At 35.1% G+C, this 18,874-nt stretch overlaps 1 protein-coding gene across 1 annotated transcript in view; it reads left to right on the top strand.

Annotated features, from left to right (window-relative positions):
* Nucleotides 1-18,874, top strand: part of LOC148953025 (NF-X1-type zinc finger protein NFXL1-like) — a 59,087-nt gene that overhangs the window by 31,630 nt on the left and 8,583 nt on the right. The window contains exons 6-10 of the mRNA XM_089088232.1: nucleotides 296-526; nucleotides 4,411-4,659; nucleotides 7,050-7,144; nucleotides 14,039-14,282; nucleotides 16,252-16,419. Coding sequence (XP_088944358.1) covers nucleotides 296-526; nucleotides 4,411-4,659; nucleotides 7,050-7,144; nucleotides 14,039-14,282; nucleotides 16,252-16,419 — 987 coding nt within the window. The remainder of the gene's footprint in view (nucleotides 1-295; nucleotides 527-4,410; nucleotides 4,660-7,049; nucleotides 7,145-14,038; nucleotides 14,283-16,251; nucleotides 16,420-18,874) is intronic.

Raw genomic sequence — 18,874 nt, 5'->3', positions numbered from 1 at the left:
CTAGCTCTGATTTCATTACAAAAAAGTTCTATAACCCTTCGAATGAACGAAATTCTGTCTCAAAAGTAGTGTTTTGTATGTTTTACTTCAAAGATCAACTTACTAATTACACTAGTGAAGTTTCCTATTTTATGAATTAACATAATTGTTTGTTTTATCTGAAATCTACGCAAATTTCCCGAGACAGTGATTCATAAAAATAAATAGGAACATAAATTTATCAGCCAAAATTTAGCCAGCAGCAATATATAGTGCTGCTTAGAAATTCTCATGAATTATCCTCTATTTCTCTTAGCCATGTGGTAAGGCGTATAGTTGTGGATCTCATGATTGTGAAATGGTTTGTCATGAAGGGCCTTGTGGACCGTGCCCTCTATCATTAACTAGAAGTTGTCCATGTGGAAAATCATCTTATTTGCTTCCTTGTACTAAGTCCATACCAACTTGCGGCAGTACCTGTGGGAAAAAACTTACTTGTGGTAGCCACTACTGTGCTGAAAGATGCCACCGTGGTCCATGTGGGACTGTGAGTATTTCTATTATTTTACAGGCTAATTATTTTTGTCATGTGAAGTGGTGAGATTTAATTTTTTGGAAGTTGGGGATGCATGAGCAATGAAACTTCATTTCCCCTAATTAGAGATTCATAGAATATATGCATAAAAGGTAAATAGCTTCAAAATATCTTCCTTTTGGCTTCTCCTTCATTTTTGGCTTCTCCAATGAGATGCTCTCGACCCCTCCCGTCTAGAAGTTTGATTTAAATCATGCCTCTGTTAATAATGCTTAGAGAAAACAAATTTCTCTTTGACTCCAAGCATGACTTGAACATCAAATTTTTTTTATCTTTATTGCATTTCTTTCATAATTCATTCAATGTTTAAAGAAATGGAATTCAATTCTAAGGAGCTTAGGAAGCTATTTTTTCTACAGAAATGTTATTAGTTCTTGTAGTTCTTACTATTATTTAAGCCGTTAATTAACTGTGCGGTCTACTTTGATTTTCGATATACTCTGAACTTTGCTCATATTCTTTCTTTTTTTTTTCCTTTTCTCGTGGTTCACAGCTTAAAGCATGGGCATAAGAAGATATGCTGTTTTGTGACAAGAAAAACTGGAACCTGTACAATAACAGTTACTCTTAAGTTTTCAACATTTTCTATAGTTTAAAAAAAACTGCTTGTGACATAGAAAATACTATAAAAGAGGAACAACCAGAAACTGTTCTAGCTCCGTAAACTTTTGAGGGGTTATATAATGTTGCATTAGATAAGAAAAGATACTTTATCTTTGACAATTGAGATTGAAATTATGTTTTTTCTTTATATTTCTAAGAAATAAACTCAGAAATCACAAATTCTTATTTGTTTATCCTTTTTTTATGGAAATTTGTGATATAGGTCGAACTTTCTGAAGTTTTGTCCGTATATAAAGCTTGGGACCGGAACTACGCTGAAACAAGTCTTTCTGCGATCCAACTCGTAGACGGAGGAGGGTGTAAATTCTCTGGAAGCTTGTCACTAACCTTTTTACTATCGCATCCTTCAGAAAGGGGTAGTTTGACTTCAACCAACCTTGATGATGCATCATAACAAGGATCCTAATTGTGTCTTATCCAATCTCTATGGAGAAGGAATGCCTTGCTCGTCTTGGTGTCCCAACCCCCCACTTATTGCGTATTTTCCTCACATTTATCAGACCACTGATAGAATATGCTACTAAAATCTTGTCTTTTGAACATATACCAGAGGACTGACTAATTTCGGCCAACTTTGGTAAGAGTTAATACTTAATGACCTAGTTGTGTATTTTCAAGGCCGAGGAACTGTGCCATCTCTCTGGGTTAAAGGGTTCGTCCATATTCTAGTCATCAAGATATCTGCCAAAATAGTTTGCAGGACTCAGCAAAAACTTAATCACAAGTTTTAAAAACTTAAACAGTTAATGACCTGGCTATGTCTTTTTGAGCCCGAGACCGATTTCACCTCTGTAGTAAAGGTGGGAAGCGTCCCTAAATGTTTTGCGTCAGGGAATCTATCAGAATTTTTTCGCATCTCAATCAAACTCGATGTCAAACTCACTTGGGGACTTCAAAGGGTTCTAGGCGTTTACCCCCCCCAGAAAATACCACCGGGAGGGGGGAGTTAACGCCGGCCACCACTTTGAAGCGATGGACACTTTTGAAAAACCATCCGCTGTGTATAATAGGTCCAAAATACTTGTGCCATGAGTTTCAAGCAGATCTGAGCACTTCTTGTCAAGATTATAGAAAGGGAACATGTCTCTGAAAATTATCATCCTTATAAAAAATACCTACCTACGTTTTTGCTGTAAAGCTGGCAGTGTCAGATGGTGTTTAAGGGATCGGAGGTGTACTTTGTGCCTCTAATCATTTAGATCGAAGATTCTTCTATTATTCCGCTTTGAACTAGGTGCAACGCAAATTGTAAACTTAAAATTGAGTGATCAAATTTTTGGGGCTGAAAAGTTGGCGAAGAGAAGGGTGAGAGTTCTGGAGGGGCTACAATTCCACTGTGTGTCTCAAACGATACGAATTAAAAAGTCACTTTTAATGAATTTAGTGGTTTACTTTAATGGGGCCATAGGTCCACTTTGGTCATCCACTTATACGAATTGAGAATAATTGCGTGATGCTGGCTGGGAAGTAGGAGGACGGGGTTTTGAAGGGATTGCTGGCCCTCTTTGATTGAAAATTGATGGGGAGAGGGATGGGTGACGAGTTTACGATATTTGGGCTACGGAACCGGAGCACATTTTAATTACTTTATGACGTTAGCCAAACTTAAAATTGAAATTGGTGTCCGTTTGCTTGCCTGCTATGATGGAGCTTTCCGCTCAAAAGCCGAGTCATGGCCGAAGAAGCAAGAGTTTGGCAGTACAACTTTAGTTAGTCCCATATGACATAGACTGTGCAACTCAAATTTAGGCCAAACACTGTTGGCTCTAGCACAAGGGCAAGTGAAAACGATCCTTTTCCCCTCCAGGCAAGCAGTATACATAGCAAATGTAAGGTCACAGAGGCTAGACCCTTAGCACTCTCATAAACTGAAAAAGGTAGTAAAAAAAAGAACAAACGACAAAACCAAAGTGTTACTGCAACACAATTAGTGAAATTCTTTCATGGTCAAGATTATCAGAATAGTACTGAAAATTGCTAAAAGTCTGCTAGTGTGCTGCTTTAACACTGGAGCCTTTTTCAGGCGAAAAAAAAAACAAGTTTTTTCGACTGAAAGTAGGGATCAAAATTAAAATTTACAACCAACAGAAATTATTCCGTTTATGAGGGGGTACGGACGCTCCTCAATCTCTTGCTTTTTACGCTGAAGTTTGACTTTTCACAATTCTTTAAGAATCGCTCCTTGAACACCTGGGTCGTTGAATTCGGTTGAGAAGTATTTTGAAAGAAATTTTTGACTTTAGCGTAAAGACCGACAGATTTAGGAGAGGGCAGCCCCCTTCATGTATAAAATAATTTCAGTTCGCTTTAAGTTTTAATTTTGCTCCTTACTTTCAGTTGAAAAAAACTTGTCTTTTTATTTAATTTTTGGCCGTTTTTCAAATACTACCGGGAAGTCCACCCCTCCCCCCGTTTAAAAATCTCTCCGGAAACTTTCCCCTCGTGGAAAGTTCTCCCCGTTTGAATCCTCCCCGTAGAAAATTTCGTATATTTCCCAGCAAAAAATACTACATCTAAACAATGGGCAAATTGCATATGTTACAGACCTTTCTCCAGGGGCTGTGTGTGTGTGTGTGGGGGGGGTCATATCATTCTCAGAGGCATAGTTATTGGACCTTTTAACTATGCCGAGCCGAATGGTCATCTCAAAATGTGATTGAATGTCTTTGGGGAAAAAAGGCGTAGGGGGGGGGGAAGGTAGTTGCCCTCCAAACCTTTTGGTCGCTTAAATAGGGAACTAGAACTTTCAATTTCCGTTCGAATGAACTCTCTACCGATCTTCAAGGACCATTGGTTCGATACGATCATCCCTGGGATGAAAAAAAAATAAGCACGCATTTGTGATCTTTCTTCTGAAATAAAATGCAAAATTCCACAGTTTTGTAGATATGATCTTTAAACCTCTACAGTAGGGTTCTCTTATATGCTAATTTAGATATGAGTTTCGTTAAGATCGCTTGACGTTTGGGGGTGTTTCCACTCTTTTTCGAAAATTACACAACTTTTCTTAGGCTCGTAGCTTTTGATAAGTAACAATAAACTTAATGAATTATATATATATTAGAAACCAACATAAAAGCCAATTCTCTTGAAGTATTAATTGTTATCAAAATTCATTTTTTTAGAGTTTCGGTTACTGTTGGGCCAAGTCGCTCCTTAATTACAGTTTGTTACCACTAACTGTTTAATAAGTTCCTTTTGTCTGTTTTCAGTGTCTTCAGATGTCGATTAAAGAATGCCGTTGTGGAAACAAGAGGAAAGAACTGCCATGTTACAAAGAATTAACGTGCGAAATAAAATGCAAACGTCTTCGGGATTGTCGTCGCCACCCTTGCAACAGGAAGTGTTGTAGTAAAGATTGTCCACCATGCGAACAAGTTTGTGGGCGTGTCCTTGGCTGTGGGAATCATAAGTGCGCTGGTAGGTGTCACGAAGGACGATGTTATCCATGCCATGAAAAAGTTAGTCAAACTCTTTTTGTTGATACTTGCCTTCTAAATAAAAATAAATACTTGCCAAAAATAAATGCATGATCAGATTCTTAAAATCTACCTTGAAGACACAGATCGAAATGAAATTTCTTAGATTTATGTTTGATAAAGCCAATATCATATTGACAAACGTACACCTGGTTATTCGAAAGGATTTATGCGACTATTTTTTGGTATTGGTTTCATTCGGTTCTCAACATGCTTATATTTTGTTTGTTAATTTTTTTAAAGGAGGTATTTCGTCTTTTTCTGCTTTCTGGAAGTATTAAAAAAGCTTTTAATGCTAATATTGTATTTGTATATCTTAAAGCCTTTAACTGAACGTTCTCTATCAAGAAAACCCTTTGTAAGCATATAGTCCCGAAATCACTATGTTATTTTTTCCTCTCCTCTGTTGAATGATCTGATAATTGTCGCCTCTAAAACGTTTGAAGGCCGGAAAGGGATTTTCTCCTCTGGTCTCCATATTTTTCGTTGAATTACTGTTAGTTTAGTTATTGGGAAAACAGCGCTAATGCTACTAGTGTTTTCAATAAAATACTATGAAGACATTCCTTGGGTAGGGTTCAGTCAAATAATTAGCAGGCTTTAAAGCGCTTCTGTGAGAGAATGAACGTTGCAAGGACAAAGCTAAGTGAAATTTAAAAATTGAACCTTGGACCTATACAAATAGTGCAGTTCATATATGCCAGTGTTTTGATTTTATCCAATCCTTTATTTTTCTTTTTTCTCCTTTTTTCAATTTTCTCCTTCCTTTCTTCTCCTTTTTTGGTGCTATCATTTACTTAATACCATACCGCTAGGTCGATAGTTAGATAGTTACTAGCTTTACTGACGTCCCTGTGAGTCTGGAGAGCTTACGGTTTAACAAATCTCCATGAAACATTTGAATTTCAGGTGCCAGGTGAATCTTAGTACGCCTGGTCCTACTGCAAGCACTAGTAAGTAGTAAGTTTACGGAACTCAAACACCAAGCAAGCCTTCTCTAGCGGTAAAATTACTTCATATGAATGAAAATAAACTTAAATATTCTCAGCAGAGGTGCTATTCATCCTAAAAGGGACCTGAAGCTCACCTTCTTTTTCCAGCTCTACAGGTAGGCTTGCTAACACTTTGGAGGGTCTAGCAATGGTTTTTAGCACAGACACCGCGCAAATAATTACATATGTTTGAGGAGGTTTAATATATACTTATATATACTTACCCACACCATCTTTCCGCTATATAGGCACAAAAAGTATTGTTATTCAAGTCAGTTGTAGATTACAAAACACCACCCTTGTTATTCATAGAGGCTTCACTAAAACTTCTATTCTAAAAGTTTTTTGGACATAATTACCTTCATGACAACGATCTTTCTTCTTTTTCATTTGTTAATTTGTCTCTGGTCCAATTACTCTGTTAAAAAGAATGGCAAGTAGCTCGAATAAATCCTTAGTTAAAATAAGAGATTAAAAAAAAGTCTATGGAATGCAAAATAACCATTTGAGCCTACCTGAACATGCGGAAGGACGGTTTAGGCCCAAAAATGCAGTTTTTGAGAAGAATGTTTCGATAATTCTGAAAATATATACCTCCCTCTCCACTCAAGTTCTAGCTCTGCGAACTCATGCATTTGACTCTTTTCAATCGCTAAGAAATAGTTACCTTAAGGATTAGTAAAATGGCTGGTGTTACATTTTAGAAGGAAATAATTCTAAAAATGGGAATGCTTTATGATCTATTTAGTGTCAGATTTGACCGCCATTCTTAAGGCAAAGATCAGAGAACCTGGTGACTCGGATCCCTGTTAGAACATAATAAAATGCAGGTGGACAGTGGAACATGACACTGGATGGGCTAACGTTCTAGCATTATGAAAGACGGAGGATCATCGTCAAATGTTTTCCAGAGGAATTGTCTATGGATTATTTTGGGTACCCGTTTGACTGTTCTGTCCCACTTTCTAGGGCTGTAATGATGAGAAAAAGTTTGAGATGGCTAGGACACGTTTTTTGGATGGAGGATGACTCATTGCCAAAGATCGTTCTTTTCGAACATTCATCTAGGACCAAACGAAAAGCTGATCGTCCTTTTTGGAATAGGAAGAGCATGTAACGAAGGACTTTAAGGAAATCGAAACTTCTTGGTAGGGGTAAAGAGGGAAGCTTGGAATATATTGGGATGGCGGAAGAGTGTGCACAGCTGTGTACGCCTCAGGTGGCTTGGTGCTGCTGCATTGAGTTGTTAATAGTTGTAGTATATATAAATAAACGTGTTTATTTTCCTGCAACTGTACTAATGTCCTTATAAATATTTTCCCATAAAATAAAAGGATGGTAGAGAATTTGTCTTTATTATTACAACAAATTTATTTTAAGGTGGTATTGACTTGTGCCTGTGGTGCTTCTAAAATAACCGTGCCTTGCGGAAGAGAGAAGAATTTAAAACCACCAAAGTGCGGAAAGCAGTGCCAGTAAGTTTTATTATAATTGCGTTCTTCTAGATACTCACCATAATTATTTTATTAATTTCACTCGAGCATTTGCTACTAACAGTTTCTGCTTAGCATTTGGAACGTAGAATAATCATTTGAGCTTATCTGAAAATATGGAAGGATAGTGGGCATTCCAAATGTGAGCATTTGCTACTAAACGAGCATTTGATCTGCTATTGAATAAAGCCGTAAGTGCCGAACTTCTAATTTTGAATTCGTTTTGAGATCGTCGATGATTCTTTGTTATGAGAGGCTCTCAGTAGAATAATAAAAACAACTGTACCCTACAGCAAAGTTGCCATTGATTGATTGATTGATTGATTGATAATGACTTTTCCCTAGCTTTTGTTTGTTTTTTCTTAGTGATAATTCATTGGGTTTTTTTTACCCTTTTTTCGCTGTCTAACTAAATGTTTTATGGTTTTTTTATTATATAGGTCGCCTTCCTAGGTTCTGCTTCCAAAAAAATTCTTTTTGAAAGCTTTCTAAGAGAAAATAAAAGGTTTTTCGGTCGAACCTTCTAGAATTTGGTTGATTATAACGAAGAAAGCAAGGTAAAAGTAGAGTTTTTCTAGTGTTTTATTTCTAAAGATTTTTCTCTAGACCATCGCTTCTGAAACACGGAGGTCGCGGATTTTGTGGAAAAGAGGTCGTAGTTGCTCAAAAAAACTAAACTTTTATGTACGAAGGGCTTTTTACCTAGTTAATACATTTTAATACATTAAGAGTTAATACATTTTAATCAAATATACATGCAAATACAAAGAAAAAAATTGGAAAAAATAAATAAGGAAGTATCAACCCGTACCTAATGAAGATACCAGGCTCTTCTGATAAACCAGATAATCAAATCAAGTTGCTATTCAATATGAGAAGGTTGTGAGGTACCTGATATTATTATTAGGGGTTTCTGAGGTATATGATATTATTTTTAAATTTTTTCTTAGGGGGAAGCGTGTGACACTAACAATGTAGAGAAATGAAGCTCTAGTGTCTAGAGACAAGTGAAAAATAAAAAATTGTATCTTAGTGGAATGCTGGTCTAAGCTAAATTTACTTACTAATAGAGCATAAAACGTCGTATTTATTCATTGGCTTCAGATGAGTTGCAGAAGAGAAAAACTCCGTATATTTATTGCAAACGATACAACTTCATCGATCTTATACGAATGACGACATCGTCTTTTCTATCCAATTAAAATCATCTCAGTGGAGAATAGTGAATAATGGATGGATTCGTCAACACTGGGCTCGACAATTCTAAATCATAATATGATAGGTAGAATTTTCACGGTTACGAATAAACAACGGTTTGTAATTGGGTAGAAATTCTAGTATTCTAATACAAATACCACAGTGCCCTTTAGTGATTGATATCCTCGATACTAAAATCAATAAGTCTAACTCACGTCTTCTCTGAGGCTTAATTGTGGGTCCTCAGACTCTGAGTGAGTCTGAGGACCCCCTCTCTACTAAATGCTTGGAATGAAAAGAAAGGATGTCCCAAAAAGTATACCTTGATAAGAGAGGAAACTTCAACGCTTTAATATGGTGTAAGAGGAATTAGAAACTAATAGCTTGTTATTTATTGGAATTGTGATTTCAGTCAAACATCAAAATTTATTTGATATACTAATCTATATTTTTACTAAAATTTGGTGATTCTTTTGTTTTAAAAATATGTTCTCTTGCTAGGTCTGTATCCCGAACATAAGCTTGTTTCAATGTTCTTTTTACTATCGCTGTTGTGTCCATTTGGCAAAATTAGTGACTTTTTCTTTAGCCCAATTTAAATCCAAGGAAAAAATAAAGTTAAAAAGTACTACTAGTCATTTTATTTTGACTTTAATAATTAACACTATGATTTCTTTGTGTTGCTAGATGGCGTTGTTTTTCTTAGAGCGGGACTTGAGCGTCTTGTCATTTTGGTTTCCCATACTCTTACGAAACCCAGCAAAAATGTTACAAAATTCCAAAATAAAAAGCCAGGAAATATAGGCAGATCTATCAGAAAAAGCCACGAAATATAGTCAGATCTATCAAAACCATGTCTAGTGACCAAATCAGACTGCAAGTTTTGCTACAATAGATATTAAGTCTCTATATTAAATTTTAACATTTTCCAAGTACTAACAAGGGTTTTGTGATGTTTTTTTATATTGTCATAATTTTTGAAAGATGTGTTAGTCGAAGCAACTTTTCTGATTATTCTGATTTAAGCAACTTTATTCTGATTTAAGCAAAATAAAAAAAACAACTTTTGAGTCAATTTTCTCATTCCTGTATTTCTTTCGTAAAAGTTTCTTCTTTTGGACATCGAAATTGCTACGTTGCTATTTTTTGTTTTAAATTATTATTTTACTCTTTTATAAGTATATGTTTTTGTTTTCGTTACCAATATTTGTTTGATTAAATTAAAAGAAACTTCTTTAAAATTGTGAATGGGCTGCCCTTATATTTGAAGGCTTAATCTTGTATGTTTTTCCGTGCAAAAAGTTACTTGATAAGGTTTAACTTGTAGAAAATTGTCTAAATAGATATTGTATGTTTTTATACTTAGATTTATCCGTTTTTGTTACCCTTCCTTAAAACAATTTTTATGTACCTAAGTGAAGCATATTCATTTGAAGCCATGCAAATTTGAGCTTTTTTTATCCGAAATCTAAAATCTTACTTCAAACGTTTATGTTCGTGCGAAAAGAACCTCAAGGATTTCTTATCAGAGGCAACGCTATAGCGTTGCCTATAGTAAAAACCATACGGCTCCAATGTTTATTTTTTTTTTTTTTCCAGAGGCACTTCATATGGAAGGGGTCGTCGTATAAACTTCAAAGGGGGTTCATTCGATTGGAAATCGAGAGTTCTAGTGCCCTTTTTAAGAGTCAAAAGTGATCGGAGGGCAACTAGCCCCCCCCCACGCCCTTTTCTCCCCAGATACATCCGATGAAAATTTTGAGATAGCCCTTTTGTTCAAAATAGTTCAAATATCATATAAAAAAACTCCGGTGTCGACACAAGCCCCCAGGGCCCGGGGGAAGGCGTTATAAGTTATGCCCTGGGGGCAAATATGGTCCTTATAGAAGGGATGCTCGTAAAAATTTCAGAGAGGGTTCATTTGATTGGAAATTGAAAATTCTAGTTCATTTTTTAAGAGTCAAACGAGATTGGAAGGCAACTAGCCCCCCCTCCAAGCCCTTATTTCCCCAAACCCATCCGCTGCAAATTTTGAGGTAGCCATTTAAAAAAAAAATAGTTCAAAAATTAGATAACAAAAACTCTGGTGTCGACACAACCCCCCAGGGTCTGGTAGCAGGCGTCTGAAGATATGGCATGGGGGCATATATGGTTTTTATGGAAAGAATGCTCTTATAAACTTCAGAGAGGGCTCATTTGATTGGAAATTGAAAGTTTCCGTTCACCTTTTAAGAGTCAGAAGATATCGGAAGGCAACTACCCCCCCCCCCCCCACGGCCTTTTTTTCCCAAATGCATCCGATAAAATTTTTGAGATTGTCATTTTGTTAAAAAATAGTCCAAAGATCATATAATAAAAAACTCCGGGGTCGACACAACCCCCAGGGCCCGGGGGCAGGCGTTTTACGTTATACCCTGGGGGTTTATATGGTTTTTATGGAAGGAATGCTCGTATAAACTTCAGAGAGGGCTCATTTGATTGGAAATTGGAAGTTCTAGTTCAGTTTTTAAGCGTCAAAAGAGATCGGAGGGTAACCAACCCCGTATAAACTTCAGAGAGGGCTCATTTGATTAAAAATTGCGAGTTCACTTTTTATGGGTCAAGAGATTGGAGGGTAACAAGCCCCCCTCCCTCCACGCCCTTATTTGCCCAAACCCATCCGCTCCAAATTTTGAGATAGCCAATTTTTAAAAAATAGTTTTAAAACTAGATAACAAAACCTTTGGTGTCGACACAACCCCCCAGGGCCTATTGGCAGGCGTTTTAAGTTATACCCTGAGGGCATATATGGCTCGTATGGAAGGAATGCTCGTATAAACTTCAGAGAGGGCTCATTTGCTTGGAAATTGAAAGTTTTAGTTCAGTTTTTAAGCGTCAAAAGAGTTCGGAGGGTAACCAACCCCCCTCCCCACGCCCTTTTTTTCCCAAATGTATCTGATTAAAGTTATGAGATAGTCGCTTTGTTAAAAATAGTTCAAAGATCATATAACAAAAAGTCCAGTGTCGACACAACCCCCAGGGCCCGGGGGCAGAAGTTGCAAGTTATGACCTGGGGCATATATGGTTCTTATGGAAGGGATGCTTGTGTAAACTTCAAAAAGGGCTCATTTGATTGTAAATTGAAAGTTCAATTCACTTTTTAAGAGTCAAAAGAGATTGGAGGGTAACTAGCCCCCCTCCACGACCTTTTTTCCTAAAAACCATCCGATACAAATTTTGAGGTAGCCATTTTTTGTAATAGTTCAAAGTTGAGATATCAAAAACTCCGGTGTCGACACAACACCTTAGGGCCCGGAGGGCAGGCGTTTTAAGTTGTGTCCTGGGACCGTATATGATTCTTATGAAAGGGATTCTCATATAAACTTCAGAGACGGCTCATTTGATCGGAAATTTAAGTTCTAGTTCGCTTTCTCAGAGTCAAAAGAGATCGGAGGGTAACAAGACCCTCCATGCCTTTTTCTTCCCAAAACTCATCCGATAAAAGTTTTGAAGGGACCATTTTGTTGAAAATAGTTCAAACATCAGATATTAAAACTCTGGGTCGACACAAGCCCCCAGGGCCCAGGGACAGGAGTTGTAAGTTATGCCCTGGAGGCATATATGGTTCTTATAAAAGGGATGCTCGTATAAACTTCAGAGAGGACTCATTTGATTGAAAATAGAAAGTTCTAAATCACTTTTAAAGAGTCAAAAGAGATCGAAGGGCAATTAGCCCACCCATGCCCTATTTTTACACAAACCCATACGATAAAAAATTTGAGATAGCCATTTTGTTAAAAACAGTTCAAACATCAGATAATACAAACTCCGAGGTTGACACAAACCCATTTTTTTTACTTTGATATGGTTACTTTGATACTAGTTTTGATACCTTGATGAACATTTGATTTCGAACAAAAAAATTGATTTTGAAATAAAGAATTTTTAAAGACTTGAAACTTTTTGCAATCAAAAACGAACAAAAATTAATTAAAAAAAGCTTTCCGTAAAAGAAGTTTTTCAAAGAAAAGTAAATTCATTTTAAACTTAAGATCAGCAGATACAAATTACCTGTTAAAATTGAAACTTAAAACGACCAGAAACTACTATTTAAAAAATAAATTTAACTGCGTAAAAAAAAAAAAAAAAATACTATTAACTGCGTCATTGGCGGTTTAGTGAAAACTATATATGTCTTGAACAGTCTTAGAAAGTATAAACAGAATTAAGTTGAAGATTTGATATATAATGATATTAATTGTTGAAAGATCCATCAGTTCAAGATTTTATTTCAGTGCAATTTTATCTGAAAAAAAAAATATTTGTAATATAATTCGTATTCAGTGAAGCGCCAATGACGCTGTAAGCTTCGGGTTTTTACAGTTAAGGAAGGGGGCAGTATCCGAACTCTTGTTTGTAGTGAAACTATATTTGTCTTGAACAATTTTAGAAAGAACTAATAAATTTACCGAATATTTTATGCATGATGATATTAATTGCTTAAAGTCATCAGTTCAAAATTTTACTGTAGTTTTAATGTTTATTTTCAATATTAAGAAAATATTTACAAAAGAAATAAAATTTGTAAATTTTATTTCCACAGATTTGATAAAATATAAATTTGTAAATTTTATTTGTAAATTTAATAAAATATATACAAAAGAAAATATTTGTAATAAATTTCGTTTTCAGTAAAGCGCCAATGACGCAGTAGGTTTTAGACTTTTACAGTGATAAAATGAGGCGATAAACAAACTCTTGTTTGTAGTGATTTTTGTTCGTTTCAAGCTTGATTTGCATATTCAATTTAAGTTTCACTCGTTTAAGATTTATTTATTCATTTAAATTAGTATCTTTTGTATGTTTGTTTGCATTGATTCTTTATTTAATTTCTGTTCGTTTTGGGTTTCATTTATACTTCAATACCAAAATATTTTTTTTCGTTTTAAGCTTGATTTGCATATTCAATTTAAGTATTACTCGCTTTAAGATTCATTTATCCATTTTTTACTTGTTTTATGTTTTTTTGCTATGATTGTTTATTTAGTTTCTGTTCGTTTTGGGTTTCATTATTCTTTAATAGTAATTTCTGGTCATTTTGAGTTTGAACTTTTACAGGTACCTGTATCTGATGATCTTAATTTTAAAATGGCCTTTACTTTTCTTTGAAAAACTTCTTGTTCGGAAAGTTTTTTTTTAATTGATTACTAGAAGTAATGAAGGCACATAGTGATGATGCTTGGGTCTTATGATCATTATAATAACAAATTAAACAAAACGATTTGATAAAATCCAAGTAATTAGAAAATTAAAGTCAAAGAAATTTCTTTCCTCGATCGTAAAGTGGTCAGAACACTCACCTATAATATGAGAGCCTGGAGCGTCATTCCCTACCGAGAAATATTTTTATACTCTTACTAAACAGCCCATAAGAGGCTAGAGAAGCAATGGACGGCCCAAATTAGGCTGAAGGGGGGGGGGGGGGTATGAAAACAAAGTAATGTCTTTAAGGATACCTCGAGAAGTGGACAAAGAAGGATTCTCGTTTGCATGTTGGCGGGTATCAAGCAACTTAGGACAGAGACGAGTTTTTAACAGTAGCAGGAAAGAGATAATTTAGAAACTAATAGCTGACTCAGATCTTTTTTTTCCAAAATCTGCTATCCGTTTTTGACGTGCTATCTGATTTTTTTATTTCAGAGTGCCCACAGACTGTCATCATCCAGAAAGAAGAAGACACCTATGTCACTTTGGCAAATGTCCACCGTGCAAACGGGAATGTGGCCTTAATTACCCTGATTGCGATCATATATGTGTGGCCCCGTGTCATGATAATGTTTTAGTAAAAGTTGATACGGATACTGGAAAAAAGAGGTCGGGTCCTTGGGAGAAACTGAAAGAACCTTCATTTGAAATTAGGAAATTACCTTGTCCACCATGTAATGTAAGCTTAACTTGTCTTTTGTTTTTAATAGTAGCGAAGCCTGGTAGATTACAAACATAAAAAAGGAAGGAAAAGCTGTAGTTTATTCTCTTCTGCGAGAATCCCCGTCCATACCAATAAATTTGGAGTCGCTTTGACCCTTTTCTCCCCACAAAGCTGTCCTTGAAAGTTTCAACCCAATCTGCAAGCCGTGAGACAAAACAGGGCAGATTTTGCAAAGCTGTAACTTAGGATTTTGTTTTCTTTTTGAAGAGGAAACATCCCCCCCCTCATCCCCCACCACCTTTAATCAAATTTTTTGTCCATATGCATCCGTATAATAGTCTAGTATTATTCTTTTTTTTTCATATTTGTGGCTTATATCCAAAAAAGGATGTATTATCAAAGCAATAATTTTTACTGATGGAAAAAAACTAGCGTCGGGCTCGAACTCGTTACCCCGAGACCGGGAGTCTCCGAGTAAGCTGGGCTAGTTTGGGTTTTTCTCTAGAGTTACAGGCAGTAATTCATAAGACATTCAAAGACTGCAGTAATTAAAAAGACACTATGTGTCATGACGAAATATTACCTCGTCCCCTTGAACTGAGTTCGCTAGATTGATCAGTTCAGTCTGTTTTTCATTTCATCATTCGGCTTTCAAGATTCTGACGAGCTTTTGAAATGGAATTGCATACAGCTGTGTAAAATGGTGATGTTTAATTTCTCGTCCCATAGAGTTTAAAAAAAAAATCATTCTATAAGCTTCAAGTTATTATTGACACCACAAATAAGGAAAGGCGTTTTAGGTCTTATTTTAGGCGTTTTAAAACAATGGTGTCTTGCTAAGCATGGCTTAAATTGCCATAGCCGATCTATTTTACAACTACAATTTTTTTTTTCTTGTTTGTGAATTGTTCAGAGATAGAAACTGGCTTTTTTGTTTGTGTATAAAGGATTTCATTTTCTCAGTTGGTACAAAGCGAGTGTATAGAGGAATCTAAAGTTAATCTGCAGCTATGCAAGTCCGAAAAATAAGTCGTACACCAGTGCTGCTTTACAACACAGCATTATGCTGGAGAGGAATAGAAATTTTCACACTGCTTAAGCTTCTGACAAAGTAAAGAAGTTGATAAAGTGAAAAATAAGTAGACGTATGGGATGCCCATAACATTGTTGCAGCAGTAGCTATAACCTAGTCAAGCCCATACTAGCCAAAACTTAAAGAATGGGTTTTTGAAGAAATTGTCTGGTGACAAATATTTCCCGTGCAATATTAGTTTGAATTTGTAATTTTCATCTAGATTCAACTGAACAGTTATTTGTAATAGCAAGAACAAATCTTGAAAATTTCCTAAAAGAGCATGAAGATACTAAAAAATGATGTGCTAATATTTACATAACTCCAGGGGAATTTGGTTATACTACTACCATGAGGGGTGTAGAAGTGATAATATACAAAAATAAACAAATAAACCTAATAAACTGTTTGAAGATAACATAACAACATTATTACCGAGGTGATAGCGGCTAGAAAGCATTGTGGAAACTTAACCAGTTGTAACTGGTGTAATGGAAGTTGCAAATCACTAACACTACTGCTTCTTGAGCCAAAGTTCTGGATTCTTAAGTTCCTCTTTTACTGCCTTGTTTATTCTCAATATTACTAACTTCAAATTGTCATTTCATACCAACTATGTCTAATCAGCAATAGCGGGAATTCTAGAAGATTTTTTGGTCTTGGATTAAGAGAATGAATGCTATTTTGGGCCTGGTTTTCAAAAAGAAAAGAGTTAAAAACTTTAGCTCTTCGTATTGAAACTAATTAAAATTTCTAACATCCAGAAGACGGGGTAATTTGATTAATTTTCATTAGTTTTGCTTTTCCACCTTATTGTTCCAAGATATTTATAAGTTCTATGTTCTGTTATATTTATTTTTCTCGTATCCTCGTTTTTTTTTCATTAAATTCATGTTAATCTGGGTTATTTAGGTACCTGTGCCGGTTACTTGTCTTGGTGGACACGAGACTAAAAACTGGCCGTGTCATAATTCAAAGCCATCTTCTTGCTATCGTCCATGTGGCCAAGTGCTTCTATGCAGCAATCACGTCTGTTCAAAACCATGTCATAAAGTGGAGGATGCCAAGAATCTTAAGGAGGTAAGTCTTGACATTTCAATATCAGAGTTGTCCTTTGAATCAAGGAGTCAAATTGTGTCGTAAGATAATGTTAGCCAACATTCGCTTCTCAAATGATGGGAGAAATTTTGGATGCCCTTACACTTAACCCATATTCTGCAAAATTTACTGTTCTTAAAAAATTATAGTTTGTAAAGACATATAATTCCAGTGGCGGATCCAGGGGGGGTCCCCCCTAATATAGTAGTGTAATTTACCTAATTAATGCAAGTTTGCGTTAATTAAACTTGCTCCTAACGCAAGTTCATTGGATCAACCTGTTTTGTGCCCCCCCCCCCCCCCCGCCCTAAAAAAAATCCTGGATCCGCCCCTGTATAAGTCTGGAGCTTAAAAATAAACGAGTAGAAAAAGAGGGGCAAGTTAGGAAATAAATTGAAATTCGAATTTAAATGCTGTTATTATTCAGAAGGCTAACTTCCATATTCATTGATGTTGAATCGTATAACCATCAGATTAAACATTATTTTAACCCAAATTTAATAAGTATTTATTTTTAAAAGGAAAGTATTTCTCAAAAATTGCGAATCAAGCTGTTGTGACCATTTGATATAATTTTTAAGCTCAGTATTGTGGATGGAGTTGAAGCGTACCTTGGTGATAAATTTGGTAACGATGTTAATATTTAATAGTAACGATGGGTAATAATTCAGCCTTGAGAACTTGTATGACATAGACTTGCATGTTTTAGACAAACAATTTTTTTTTTCTGAACTAATATTTAGTTTCTTTGTTTTGCAAGTAAAAACTTTTTTCTCAGTCATATATCTTGTTAATCTTAAAAATAATCAGTGAACTTCTTTACTTGCATGTACCATTATATATTTTATGGTTTTAAAACATATTCAGCGGAGAAAGAAATGGAGTTTAAAATGACAATAAATGAAACCATACTAGTAACTTTGGCCATGATAGAATTTCAAAAAATATTAGCTGTATTAATCAATGTAAATGATTAATAGAGTTTGCTGCATATATAAAACATATTCTAGTACCTTAATAGGGATATTTCTTTTTCCGAAATATATGACTTCAAGGAAAGGCAGAGCTCTTGTATGAGACCTTTTTTTTTATTGGTCACTGCAGACCCTCTCCAAAACTCTTTTGGTCTCAGTTTTGTAGATGTGACGCTTCTTTTAATATTGTATTGGCTGCTTCTAACCATTTTTTCTTCTCTTGGAAAATTCTGTTGTAGAATCTATATACGTCTAATTTCAACCAATGAGATATAGTTTTAAAATGTCAACTAGTGAAATAATTTCATCAACATCTAGCCTACTTTGACTAAGCCTGAAACATTTGTGTCCCCAATTTTTAGTAGTAGCGTTCCATCATTTTGTGGTTCCAAAATGAAGTAAAAACATATTTCCCTTCTGATCGTCTCTATTTACAGTGTATAGCTTAGGGGGTGAGACTCAGTAGCGATTGCAAAATAAAACAACCACACTATTTTTTTTCATTATCCGGTTCAAATGATTATTATTCTTAATGTATTCTTAATGCAAATATTTAAAAATTTTTGCTTATAAATTGCCTTAAACTAGTTTTAAACAGTAATCATAACCTGGCTGGCGTACGCACTTCTATTATGTAGATACTAAACTGGTCTTTGATCTAGTTTTTGATGCTTGACAAACATGTAAGGCTATGCTGTTATTGATAGGTATGTTGATTTTGTTAGCAATGAAGTAAGAAGTTCTTCTAATTGTTTTTTCAATTCTTATTCTAAGACAAAAATTTTGAACTTTTATTCGTTTCTAATTAAGGATATTTATTTTCTCGAAAACTCTTTTTTACAATTGCGCAATGTGAACAGATATAGGTTTGCTTAAATGTTATAAGTCCAATTGGTTTGAATTAGTTATTGGATTAATTAAGAATCATGCATAGCAGTAAAAACTTAGTTAAAATAAACGATTTTAAATTAGTTTAAAATTAGTTTAAAATTAGTTTGAAAAAATTAGTTTAAAAGCCAAGCCCTGAATCTTAAAAAATCTTATCAGAAAACTTGATGCATGTTGTACATTAAGGAGGCTAAGGAGGAGGCCATTTTTCCTTTTAGCAATATGAATGAAGGGGGGGGGGCTTTTTGAAAATCTAGATTTGTTATATAAGCATTTCGATTGTTAATGAAAATGGCAATTTCTAAATGACCGTTTACATTATAGTATTGAGCATTATATTTGCCAATAAAATTGCGAATAGGCAAAGATGATTATCTTCATATTTTTTACCAAATGTAATACAGATCTACAGACGATGCTTATTTCTAAATCATAGCTTCTGCAAAACTAGGGAATAATCTTTGTTTATTGAAAATATCTCTGTTTTTCATATCCATTGAAATTGTCAACTAGTTTGTGTTTACATTAGAACATTAGGTTGTCCCATTTTTAAAGGTTCGCATAATCTTGGGCGA

The sequence above is a fragment of the Artemia sp. Qi Xiang Cuo genome, chromosome 4 (assembly GCF_049724085.1).
Source record: "Artemia sp. Qi Xiang Cuo chromosome 4, ASM4972408v1, whole genome shotgun sequence".
NCBI lineage: Eukaryota > Metazoa > Arthropoda > Branchiopoda > Anostraca > Artemiidae > Artemia > Artemia sp. Qi Xiang Cuo.
This window is presented reverse-complemented; position numbering and strand designations above follow the sequence as displayed.